Raw genomic sequence first — 13,568 nt, 5'->3', positions numbered from 1 at the left:
CTCTCTCTTTCTCTCTCTCTCTCTCTCTCTCCCCCTCCCACTGTGAACCTCTAGTCTCTCATACGCTGTCACCTAATCTCTCATTTCTTCTACCTCTCTGCCTCTTTTCTTCGCATCCCTCCTTTTCTCTTGCTGTGGAGTAGGTGTGAGTGTGTATACATCTATGTTTGCGGAAGCGTGAAGGATGATCCGACTTCTCAAAAAGACAAGGAAAAGAAAAGAAATCCCAGATCACATGTCCACTTTAGAGATTTCAGTGCAGTTTAACAATCCTTGTCTGTATAATGAAATACGTTTAAAAATCATAGTATAGATTCTGTGAGGCACTGTTGTAAATTCAGGCGCTCGTCAAAATAATGGAATCGAAAATATCAGCATTTTCCTGACAGTTTGACAATTTTTTTTTCAAATTATTATTTCCTGGCTCAACACTTTATGTGTGCATATTAATTTATAAAGATATTTGTCCTATGGATTTTACTGAAAAGCGTTAATCAAGTGCACAAAAAATGTAAATTCCAGTTTCCAAGGACTCTCAAGCTTAATTAAGAAACCAACCAACTTTGGAGGCCATTTTCTCGCTAATTCTATCTCTGAAACCAGGCAACCCCGAACTCTTTCAGCCGCAAAAGTCTCGACTTCTATTCAAGATGGCTGTGTATTAATTGTATCAAAAGATAGTCGGAGGAACAAGCTTTAAATGTATCCCAATAACTCCAGATTCACAAAAATTGACGTGTGCCTGATTCTGCCTTTACGTGACATAATATAGATTTATGACATTGTAGCAAGTAAACAGGTTGCTATAAAAGCTGCAGTTGACTCTTTGTTTGTTTTGTTTTGTTTTGTTGGGGGGTTTTTTTGTTGGGTTTTTTTCTTCAAATAGATAATAGAAGCCCATCCTGCTCAAAGTCCTACTTCCAAAACATATTCTTGTTTCCCAAAAAACTGAACTACCACGAGCAAATAACAAAGTTAAAACTGAACGCAATAAATTGCAAACAAACAGCCCCTATCAGAGCAATACGCACGTACAGAGCACATCAACCTCGGGAAATACGTGAAGTAGCCTACACGAGCTTCAAGCTTTTTAAAAAACAACTTGGGGTTTTTACAACGATTCTGTACCTGAGACATCACATTTTTATCTTCACTGTCGTGATATTATATAAACCCATCCTGTTCAAAGTCCTACTTCCATTACTACGACTACTACTGCTACAGCTACTGTTACTACTACTACTACTAACTACTACTACTACTACTACTACTACTACTACTACTACTACTACTACTACTACTACTACTACTACTACTACTACTACTACTATTACTACTACTACTACTGTAACACTACTACTACTACTGCTACTACATGTACTACTACTCACAACGTAATAAACTGAATCTAGTTGTAATCGAATTCAATCTGCGGCGAAACGATCATTCTTGTTTCCACAGGTATACACTGTGACGTAGTTGCGGCGAAACGTCAACCTGCCGTAAATACGAGATTCTGAATTAAAATCTGCTGTATTTTTAGAAGACAATGCCATGAGTCATATTTTTTTCTCCATATTATCTTTCTTGATTAGATAACAATAACGATTCTTTTGTTAAATAGGTTTAAGGCAGTTTTTGACAATGACAAAAAACAGAGTATTATGAAGACATGTCAAAATGTTCCGTGCTCAGATCGAATAGCACAATTTTCCTTTTAATTAATAAAGAATGCTGAACTCTCAAAATTACAACAACAAAAAAGCACCAAGAAAAACGACAAAAAAACAAAACCAAACCAAACCAACCCCCCAAAAAAACAACAAAAAAACAACAACAACAAACAAACAAACAGAAAGGCTTGTAGTAGGCAGTAGGAGGATGCCACTTGCAGGTCTGCCCCTCTTTCCCTTTAAGTTGTTGTTTCTGTTTCTGTGCGTCTTATTTACTTTTAAAAATTAAATTATGATGCATGGTCGTTGTGTCATTTGGGATTCCCTTTCACTCATAATCAAAACAAAACAAAGACAACGAATAAACCCAAAACAAACAAAAAACCCTCCTTTTCTGGCTACCCCATTCTTTTAAAAAGCCCTTTGGGTCTAGGAGCGTGACTGGACCATGTGCAATTATAGATAATGTTATTGTGTAGAATCTGGTAGCCTCATAAACAAAACTAGCGAAACGGCATAACTACGAAGTACGAAGAAAGGTATTTCTAAAAAATGTGCTCGGCGAATCGGCGAAATTTCTAGATCTTTTTCTTCGAAGTCTACTTTGTACTTTGGCTTGGTCGGCATCAGTCAACACTCCTTTACGCACGCACTGCTCGTCAACGCCGACAAGATTAACAATAATAGATCTACAGTAAATTTACTTTTGTTTCACAGTTTCATCGTCACCTAGATTTAGATCTACTGATATTGTCCTGTCCAGATTCATTTGTAGTCTCAATCAAATATGTCGTCTGGGAACAGTTTAGAAGAGGTGAGTGAACTGATTAAAATCACGCTAGATTTTGGGGATGGATATTGACTGGGTATAATAGAGATACATGATTAGATCTATATCTAGATATATCTTGATCTAGATATTAGATCTAGGGCCTAGACGTCTAGTAGAAGAAAAGCCTAATTAAACAGCAGTAACAGTAACACTATAGACTAGGCATAGATCTATCCTGGAACTTTACACATGTGACTAAAATGAACGGCGAGTCTTTTGGCTATTCTCAACCGGTGCGCGTTCACCATTATAGCCTAGATCTAGGCCAACCAATTTTGCTTTCACCGTAAACCACAGAATTCTACACTGTGATAACAGAAAAATTGTAAAATTCTGTGCCGTGAACAAACGTTCCATTACTACTGTTGTTAGCCTACTAAAAGCGTACAATTGTCTGTGGGCAGTGGAGAGAGAGAGAAAGAGAGAGAGAGAGGAGTAGCGCGAGAATTTCGGGCAAAACAAAATGGCGACCCACGTAGTTCGGCTCAATTCGAAAAGTTAAATAGCTGTAGCATCTTTGTAGACGACCAAATTAATTTACTTTTTTGTGTTTTAACATCATTTTTTATCTTTGTTTTGGTCAATTTGATTGTCCGCACTGATAGACAGTATTCAGAAAGAGATTGAGAGAGAGAAGAGCGGAGGAGTAGATCTTGCGAGAACTTCCGGGCAAAACAAAATGGCGACCCCCGTAGTTCGGCTCGATTCAAAAAGTGAAATAGCCATAGCATCTTTGTAGTCGATAAAATTAGCTTACTTTAGTGCTATAACGTAATCTTTTCTTTGCCTTTATCCATTTGATCATCCACATCAATAGAAAGTATTCCGAAATTAGGAAAAACAGGTCTTGTTTCACACCGGGTGAGAATAGCCTACGGTGGCAAGTCTCACCCGGGGTGAGACTCTCACTGAGAGGTCGATCGTATTTCTATTCTCACCCCGGGTGAGAATAGCCACTTCCAAAATGAACCATCAAGTCAACTGAAGTGGCGCGAAATTACTTTGGCGGCATGGTTCGCTATGCCAAAATTAAATACAAGTTTAACATGTTTAGATTTTATAATATGATTTTTTAAATCAATTCTTTTACCACTTGAACAGAAGTTGACCATTTTAATGTACTGTTTTGGCATTGTATGCCTTGAAAATTTGGCCATTTTCGTCACCCGGTCCCGGAAGCGAGATTTCATTGTATCCAAGATGGCCGCACTGTTAGTCACTGTAAGCAAAGGACCGGGACGGCAACACTGCGGTATTACCGCACAGTCAACCAATACCAAGATCAATGCCTCCCCTCACTATCTAACAACAATGATTCGAGGAACTCTTTTTCTCAGCTGGCTGTACGATCAGGGCAGCAGGCATTGGTCAAACTAATTTCATACCTCTGGCCTCTGGCTACCAATGAAAAGTGACGAGCTGGCGCGCCACTCGAGCACTTTCACTAGCACTTTTGTGAAATTTCACACCCTCACCATCCTGACCATCTTCATCGCTCAGGGTTCACATGGATGGGATAACATCTACCCTCAAATTGCACCCCTACTCCCCTTCCTGGCCCGGCAGCAAGTTTAGAGCCGCCGGTCAGAATCAAACTTGTGAGTTTTGTTTCAAATGAGGGCTGAACAGGCAAAACATTTTTCGTCTTAGACAGGTATAAAACCATCAGAGTGGATTTTTCTTTCCGTTTCCGCATTGGACAGGTTTCCGTTTTATATAGATCTAGTTAATTAAAGAGGAATATCAAGGGAAGAGCGGGGAGATTTAGTTAAAACAGGTTTCCGTTAAGGTAGGTTCAACTGTATTGTTAAGTGTCAAAGAGCCAGGTTCAAGTAGGCCTATTTCTCTTTTGAAGGTGAAGCTGTTGTGAGGAATCTTGATTAAGAGATTTTGCTAGAGGCATTGGATCCCAAGACTGGGGAATCTCAGAGTTATTATATTATTTATGCAGATCTAGATTTAGAGAGGAGCCTTCGACTCACAGAAGTGTGTGTAAAAGTACCATCAGCATATATGGTCGCTTTTAAGGACAAGCGGACAAGCCCAGCTTTCAGGGGTTTCCAGAAATCTTGACCTACACCAAAACTGGGCATTGCTCTACCTATGAGAGAAGTTTGGTTTCATTAGTGTGTATATTTTTGTTTGGTTATAGGGAAAACTCTCCTTGTTTTTTTTATAGAAACTGAACAAGGGGCAAACACTTTACCTTCCATTTTCTCAAAACATTATTTTTCTGAATAGCCCCTTTGTGCTTAATTTAATAAAGCAACCATATATGAAAGGTGTCATACTAATACTTTCAGTTTAGAGATACACTTACGATAGATCAAGCTTCTTAGTCTTTGTTTGAGTTACAATTATTTACATAAGTTGTTATCATGAAGTCAAATAAATTTGTTTGAAGTTTTATGGTATGGTTGTGGCTTGTTCTCCCCCTAACATTTTCGACCCAACATCCATGTAAAGTGAAGAGCCAATTGAAATTATGGCATGATAGTTAAAAAACACCCACAATTTTAACTGATTGATTACTCTTTCTGTAAGACTGTTGATTGACTATGTTTTAATACATAATAAACAAATTATGATTGATCTACCAACTACTTTATTCTTTCTTCAGCTGAGGCTCGACCTGAAAGAATATGAGTCCCTTCGCGCAACCGCTACTCGTAAACGTGTCCAGACGGTGCTAGACAGAGAAATTGACCAGCTGAAGAGAGAAGTGCTCACTATGGAGAGGGTGGCAGCTCAGAACTTGGCGGCGAAGGAGGCCAGCGAGGCTAAGTCGAACAAACCAGAACAGACAACAGTGTACCAGGAGAACATCACAAACTACGGTAAAAGACCTTTCTCCCACCATCATTGAGAATGTCTTATTTTGTCTTTTGTCTGTTTGTTATTTGTGCTGATATGTCAGGTGAAGGGGTATGGGCCTGTTTAGAAAATTATAGTGAATAGGCCTATCCCAAAAACCGTGATCTGATGGTTCTCTCTTTCAACTGGTCTGTTTGTGCGTTAAAGTGCATGAAGCCATTAAACCATACAAAAACACAGCCTGAAACCTTAGTTTTTAACAGGGTTAGTGATAATTCATTTGATTACAAAATAAATGAAAAACCTAGTATAATCTTCTTCTTCTTGTTCTTCTATCCTGTGGTTGGGGCAACCGTGGGGGCACCACTGCATCTGAAAACCAGCTCTCGCCATCTATTTTTGTCCTCTGCTTTCCTCAGATTGTCACCCTTCGTCTTTCCTGTCCACTCTGTAATGTTGTCCTCCCACCTCTTTCTCTGCCTTCCTCTCTTTCTCTTTCCTTGTACGGTTCTTGCAGGATTGTTTTGGCAAGTCCTGTGGGTCTTGTGACATGCCCATACCATTTTAATTTTCGTCTCTTCACTGTGGTCAGTAGATCTTCATACTGCGCCACTGCGTTGGTGATTCTCTTTCGTACCTCAGCATTTGAAATGTGGTCTTTGTACGAGATGTCAAGGAGTCTGCGGTAACATCTCATCTCTGTGGTCTGAATCTTTTTCTCTAATTCTGCTGTTAGTGTCCACGACTCGCAGACGTATACAAATATTGAGATGACCAGTGAGCGCATTCGTCTGATTTTTTAGTTGTGCATGATGTTAGTGAGCGCATTCGTCTGATTTTTTAGTTGTGCATGATGTTTCTGTCCCTCCAAATAGGCTTCAGTTTTGACAGCGCAGCTGTTGTTTATAGTAAAACCTGTTTGAAAGGGCATTATAAAATGATTTAAAAAATTTTTTATTTACAACTCGACACTTTTTGTTTTCATGTGTGCTCCATGGGGGCTCTGGTCGACGGGTGGTTAGTGAGACAGATTTACAAATGTGTCGCGGCGTGGTGGCATCAGTCACTCGTCAATTTTTGGACATATATGAAGTTTTTGGTATCACCGTAAAGCTTATTCATTTGTTTTGCTTGTGATGAAAAAGTATTCACTTATCTAAAAAAGAAAAGTGGAGATATTTGCAAGTGAAGGAGGTGGGGTCACCAGATGTTACAGATAAAATTTGTGAGAAAAAAATGGCCACCAACATTTGATGGCTTTCAAAACTCAAGTGCCCTTGGAAAGGGTAAGTTTACATATTTCTGCACCTTTGATCAAGTTCCTCAGCAAAATTGAAACAGAAACATGTTTTTTAGATGGACATTAGATGCTTAGAAGGTGTTGTGCCCAAATAAGAACATTAGATAAAAATAGACGAACAGCTTGAAAAATGTCAGGTTTGTTGTATGTTGTTTTATTTTTTTTTGGGGGGGGGTGGGTTGTTTGTTTTGGGTTTTTTAAATTGTTATTTTAACAAATATGTCTGATTTTGCCATGATACTTTACAAATACTGTGAAGCAAGTGTCAGTTACACAGGGTTTTGATGACTAGTCTTTGGGATGTGTCCTAGAGCAAGATACAATGACAGTGGTGAACACAATAACTGTTTGTAAATGTCCACCTTCGTGTAATATTGTGTATTTGGTATTCTTTGTGTGTACATTATGTTTGTGTTTTTATATTCAAATGTACCCCCCGGGGCAGTGCTACTGACTGAAGTGTGTTTAGGACATTAGCATCTCGAGTTCCTATGCACAGTAGAATTGTAATTGTAAATGAGCTGATTCATCAATTTCATGCTCATGACTGTGCCTGAACTGCAACAGGGAACTGCTGCTTTTTCCTTCTAATCCTTACTATTGTCATTTTGCTTCTACTTCTTTTGTATGTTTGTCACACTCTTGTGACCCGCTATTTCCGGGGTACCTTGATAGCTGTTGAAGCTGGAGAGGTGAGCAGAGTAAGTTTGATTCCCTTTAAAGACTTCTCTGTTGACATCCACCCCTTGGCGCTCATATGACCTTGTGCAGTTGCGAGCGCCGTAAAACCTTTACTAAAACAAACAAACAAATTCAAATGTATTTATTTGTGTATGTGTGCATGCCATTGTACTCCAGATGTCCCCAGTGAGATCAATACCATGTAATTTATTGATTAGTTATTTTTAAATTTATTTATATATTCATTTATACTTGTCCTTTTTTTCTCTCAGCGTGGGACCAGTCCGACAAGTTCATGAAGCTTTACCTGACACTGGATAACCTTGCTGCTGTCTCTGCTGACGGTTTACAAGGCAGCTTTACAGACAAGTAAGTCCCTTGGTCACATATGTCTTCCACTGGACCTTACAACTGTTTGCTTTGCTCCTGGTGAATGTTAAGGTATTTATGTTTAAAGTAGGGGGGTGCCCCTAACTCAAGTGTCTTGACAGTCGAAGCAGACTTTGTGCTGTTGAAGCTAGAGAGGTGAGCAGAGTAAGCCTAATTCCCTGTAAGGACTTCTCTGTTGACATCCTCCCCTTGGCGATCATATGACCTTATGCAGTTTCGAGCAATGTAAAACCTCTACTAAACTAAAAAAAAGATGGGGGCTATCGTGGTCTAGAGGTACAGTGTTGGCCTCTCATTCACAAGGTCCCGGGTTCAAAACCTGTAGAGCCCAATTAAGAAACTAAGCAGGACGACCCTATTATGACGGGCTGAGATGCAAAACTCGCTACATCCATTTTAGCACTTTTGAGAAAATCAGCTTTTTTTAACGCTGCTATACGCACGAACATGCAGAAAAAGATTTTTCGGAGGCTTTTATAAAGTATGTGATGGGTTTGGGCCCAAAAATTGTATGCATCTGAAAGCCGGTAACAATGTTGTTTCATCAGCGAAAAATTTAGATTTCTTCAAAAATGTCGCTTAGCAGGTTTTGTATCTCACCCCCCTTATTTATAAAAGATATCAGTGTTCAAGTGGGATGTGATCTAGAAGGAAAAGAAAGACGAGTTCTCCGTCTGTACTTTTTTCCCTCTCTCTGTGCAGGTCTCTGACTGTGAAGGTTCGGTTCCCCAACAAGGTCTCCCAACTACACATCAGTCGTCTATGTGAAGAAATTGTTCCCAAAGACTGTTATTGCAAGGTAGGATTTATCTCACTCGCAGTTGTTCTAGATCTGTTGGTCCTTCACCTACCTACTTTTCCATTGTTTTATTCCGATTATCTGTCTATCAGATATTTCTTTGTCTCTTTTTACCTTTTGTCTCTAGTTCCCCTTGCTGCTGCTGCTGCTTCTTCTTCTTCTTTTTCTTCTTCGTCCTCTTCCTCTTGCTCCTCCTCTCACTTGCTCTTTAAAATCCAATCACCGCCGTGTTCCTATAAGCTTTCCTCCATGTAAGTACATTTACTTTCCGCTGTACTTTTCTGTTTGATACAGATGGGAGCACCCATACATGGCTCTGTTTGTACCTCTAAAATATTTGTGCTTTTGTGGTTGTTTTCACAGAAAAAGTCAGATTATGTCTTGGTGATGCTTAAGAAAGCTGAGGCAGCCAAAACGTGGCCATGGGTAACGGAACGAGAGAAAAAGACAAAAGAAAGGTAAGTGAGTTGTGCAGTGTTCGTTTGTTAGCTTAGTGTGGGTTGATTGTGAGAACCTTGTGATGCTCATTAGTGCTAGGTGGTACCAGTGAAATTGAGTTCCGGTACTTTGCCGGCACTGGGTGCCTGGTGCCGGTACTGACACCACCTAGGGTAGTTCCAGGAGTTCCTGTACTGGGTACCGGTGCCTGCCCAGCCCCTATGCTCAAGTATAAAATGAAGCAATGGTCCTGTTTTTGTTTCTGTTGTGTGTTAGGGGCGGCGGATTAGTCCTTTTCATTTTTTGTAGATGAATCATTTAGATGTTACTCGGTGTGATTTCAGAGTTTTGGCATTTGAAAAGTTGTGTGACAGAAAAGGTCATGTCAAAAAGTTTTCTAGAACTTTTCTCTGTCCTTTGGTAGGTTAAAAGAAAAATTTGTTGGGGTTTTTATTTCCGCCTCACATTTCTTTTCTTAACCCTCTTTCTCTTAGGGCTGAGCTAAAAATAGAACTAACCCAGATTGTGAGCTAAAATTGCAGAATGGCTACATCGAGAGGGTACCTTGGTTGACTTGACTCTGGTTGATTTATATATTCACTCAGACCCTACATTACCCATATATATTTTGAAAAGGCATATAATGGAGAAGGTTTTGGACCATAAATTGTAAAGTTGAAGTTTGATTAGGAATTCATGGGAAGGAAAAAATAAAAATACTTTAGAACTGAATAAAAAATGGTTTGGCTGTGATAACATGGGCCTAAAACAATGATTTGGCATGCATGCAAAGGTGATTTTAGTTGAAACCATGAAACAAACATGTATATGAACTGGTAGAACCCAAAAATAATTTTACACTCACGTTTTATTGTTCTTGTGCTCCTTTCTCATGAGGAGGTAAGGTGCATAACACTTGTGACATAATCCAGCATTACATGAGTGGCACCTCCTTTTTTTGAAATATCTGCTCCTACACATCAAGATTACATTTTAGAAACTATTTCTAAAACCTGCAGAATCACTAAGACCATTATGAGACCGCAAGATTTGGATACACACAATAAAAATCCATTCTTGATCTAGATCTAGTTCATTGTGATATATAGATCTAGATCCAGATTCACTGGACTCTCTCACGCAGGCCACTCTCCATCTTCTAGATCTAGATTCTATTCTAAGCCTCTATCAACCCCTGCAAACAACAACACCACCTTATAATAGTCTCTTCCTACATTTCTTTGTATATTTTCATGCCCCCCAAAAATAAAAACACTTGAAATAACATCATCACAAGATCTAGTGTCACTACAAGCTACTGTCACTAAGCGATTCTTCCGATGTATTTCTGTCATCGGCCATCGCATCAGCAGATTCACTTTCATCAACAATAGCTTCCTTTCAAAACTTACTACACGCCTTTTCGCCTCAACAAAAAAAAGAAAGTCCAAAAGAGAAGTAGTGGCAACCATTTGGAATTGCCAGATTCATGTTGGAAAGTCAAGCCAAATGATACAAAACAAGCCAGCCATTTTGGAAAGAGGGTTAAACATTTCCTATGTGATTGTTTTGAAGGCACAACAGTTAAGTCCTACCTTTTTCTTTCCCTCTGTCATTTCTGTCCATCTGTCTTTCTTTTGCCCCGCTTCAAATGACCATTTTCTTTGGATGTGCTTTACTTTATTCAAACTTAAAACAAACATTTAATAGCAGTTTGTGTAATTTTTGAATAAAAATTCCTATACCTTGTATATGCCATAACTTTAACTGTGTGCATGCCCAGATTTATAGATTGGTTTTAGTTTTAATAAGGGCATTGCAGAACCTGCAACACAAATAGGTCATATAAGTGTCTAAGATTAGAGGTTTGCTCTTTCTTTCCTATCAAACATCTATCATCCTTGTCTCTCCTACTTGTTTTGTTGTTTTGTTTGTATTTGTTACTGTCTTGTAACACCTCTAATTTTCAGCACTTATATGAACTAAGTTTTGCAAGTGCGGTTAAACTGGTACTAAAACTAATACAAAAAAAGAAGGAAAGAAAAGGGTGATAAATGTTTGATAGGAAAGGAAGACAGACTATATTTACAATGTGATATTTCACGAAAGAACCACAGCAGAGCACCTGCCTACCAGCCGCTCCCAAGACTTTAAAACCTGCATTTTTGTCATATTCCCATACCAGTGCCAAGCCCAAGTTTGACGAGAGTGAAGATCCAAGCGCGGGCATCACCAAACTGCTGAAGAACATGTATGACGACGGCGACGACGAGATGAAGAGGAACATCTCCAAGGCCTTCTACGAGTCCCAGATGAAACAGGGGTCGGGCGAGGACGGAATGCCTTCATTACCTGGATTTTGAGGACCGTCTCAGATCAAAATGTCCCGCTGCAGTCATTGTTAGGGGTAGCGTACCCACTATTTTAGATATTTCAAAATTTAGGGGTACCCACTATTTTGGAAAATTCAAATTTTTAAAAAAATATGGGAGAGGGTGATTCAGACTTTTGATTTTGTGTGTCTTATGGTATTAATAATAATAATATGTCTGGTGGGATTTTTTTAAAAATTGAGTGCACAACAAGTACAGACCAGCAATTCCTGTGAATTTTGCAGGATTTTCCACAATCTTCTTTGAACTGGATGCACCAACTTAAGGAACATTTTTTCTAGTTCTGCCATGATTGTTTTTGTTATTAAGAATTTCTTTTTTTGGTTGGTAGGGGTTTGTTCTGAGGTTGTTTTTTTTTCAGTGTATATGTGTTTTATCTTTCATTTTTATTCCTTATGTATGCTTATGGAACTTCCAGGATTAACCCGTCTTTTGTTCTCACATTCTTTACTGTCAGTAAGATTACTCAACTGGGCCAATTTTCCACTCAGATATGTTGCCTGTTTCTGTTTCGCAACTGCTAAAACTCAGTCACTTGAAAATGCACAGAGACCTTATAAGTATCTTATTCCTGACTGTCTTTTTGACCATTATGAAAATGGAGTGAAATGAGCCTTTTTTTTTTTTTTTTTGCGCCAATTTTTTTTTATTTGCTAATGGAAAGCGTGATCAGTTACCCTTCTTGTGTGAAAAAATCAAAGTGAAACTGTGACTAGTTTATGAATAAATTAGTATTAGAATTTCGAAAGAGATCCTTTTTTAAATGATTACACTGACAAAATACAAAAGTCTTTATCTCGAAACTGCCATGAAAAAACAAAGGCGTTTTTGTCGGCTTACAGCAGTGTAGGACTTATCACCTCCCTGACATAGTGTGGGTGGTTGGCAGGTGCTCTGGTCTGGTTTGCTCCTTCGTTCCTATCAAACATCTATTGTCGTGTATCTCTCGTCCATCTTTATTTATGTTTGTTACTCTTTTGTAACACCTCTAATCTGCGGCACTGATATGCCAAAACCGCCCTTTTTCCTGAAGTATCTCTACATTTAGATTGTGTCGAGGAGGGTGTTGGACATTTCTCATCTTTGCTGTCCCTTCTAGTGTGCATAATATGAAAGTGACCAAAGTACGAAGTGTAAGGTGTACATTTTTAAATCTGTTTTCTTGTCATCATCAAGTGCCAGGTCTGTCAGAGACATCAGCGATCAAAGTTCTCTTTTCATTTCTTAGGTGTTTTTTTTTTTTTTACTACCTTTGTAATACGTACCATAAGACTGCTGATTCAAACTGGTTTTTTTAATTCTCATGGAGTAGTAGTTGGGTAAATCTAAATGTTTCGTGTGAACTATGCTATGAATTTTAATATTTGAGGTTTATGCTACATCATTTGTGTCACGACGCAGTGGAATCAGGCGCTCGTCAGTTTTTGGGCATGAGGCGTTATTGATAGCATGTGAAAGCTGATTTATTTGCCTTGCCTCCAATGAAATAAATATCCATTTATCTTGGATAGAACTCGGGATATTTGCGATTGAAGGAAGTGAGGTCGTCTGGTTTCAGTGGTGAAATTAGCGAGATATGGCCACCAAAGTTTGATGACTTTAATAGCTAAAGAGTCTTTGAAAACTGAAAAATGACATATTTTGTGCCTTTAACAAGTGTTTTTCATTAAAATTCACTTGGAAATATGTTTTTTTATGGACATTAAAGAGGTTGAGCCAAAAAATGAAAATTCGATCAAAATTTCCAAACTGGCGGAAAGATACTTACCTGTTTCTCCGATTTCGCAATTTTGACAAGCGCCTGATTTCACTATGCTGCCTCACATTTTTATCCGAGATAAATGGCTTTACAACTTGTAATACTGTTGTAATTCATGCTGCGGGCTGAACATGTTTGGATCTTTTTGTGTGTAGAATGAATGTACTGTAAAAATAAATACAGAACTAATCGAGGAGATGTTTGTTTTGTTTCGGATTTTTATTATTTTTATTTTATTTTCAAGTGCTTTTCTTTTGAGGTGGGGGGAGGGGGGGGGGAATGTCACTCTTTGATCCTATTTCTTTTCTTTTCCTTTGGTGATCTCTGTCTGTCTGGGCGATTTGTCTCTCTTGCTTTTCTTTTTTTCTTCACTAAATAATGATTATTGTGATGATGTGCTTCTGTCTGTCCAAGTCCAAGCTATCAGTGGGCAGCAAGTCAGGTAAAATGAGGCTTCATGAACTAACTATAGACTTTGTGGAAGCCAAA

The 13,568-nt window shown here is 38.7% G+C and overlaps 1 protein-coding gene across 1 annotated transcript; it reads left to right on the top strand.

Annotated features, from left to right (window-relative positions):
• The first annotated feature begins 2,273 nt into the window (after positions 1–2,273).
• Positions 2,274–12,528, top strand: LOC101850202 (calcyclin-binding protein). The gene is made up of 6 exons (XM_005107814.3): positions 2,274–2,487; positions 5,126–5,342; positions 7,573–7,669; positions 8,393–8,489; positions 8,853–8,947; positions 11,113–12,528. The coding sequence occupies exons 1-6, from the start codon at positions 2,461–2,463 to the stop codon at positions 11,288–11,290; spliced, it is 711 nt and encodes a 236-aa protein (XP_005107871.1). The 5' UTR covers positions 2,274–2,460; the 3' UTR covers positions 11,291–12,528.
• Positions 12,529–13,568: the final 1,040 nt, after the last annotated feature.

This window comes from Aplysia californica, unplaced genomic scaffold (genome assembly GCF_000002075.1).
Source record: "Aplysia californica isolate F4 #8 unplaced genomic scaffold, AplCal3.0 scaffold00634, whole genome shotgun sequence".
Classification (NCBI taxonomy): domain Eukaryota; kingdom Metazoa; phylum Mollusca; class Gastropoda; order Aplysiida; family Aplysiidae; genus Aplysia; species Aplysia californica.
Note: the sequence above shows the minus strand (reverse complement) of the source record. Positions and strands in the feature narration are given on the sequence as shown.

Excerpts from the sequence above, each read along its gene's own strand:
- LOC101850202 (XM_005107814.3), top strand. The coding sequence starts at position 2,461 with ATGTCGTCTGGGAACAGTTTAGAAGAG. Across the intron at positions 2,488-5,125 it reads CTGGGAACAGTTTAGAAGAG|CTGAGGCTCGACCTGAAAGA; the intron begins GTGAGTGAACTG and ends TTCTTTCTTCAG. Across the intron at positions 5,343-7,572 it reads GGAGAACATCACAAACTACG|CGTGGGACCAGTCCGACAAG; the intron begins GTAAAAGACCTT and ends TTTTTCTCTCAG.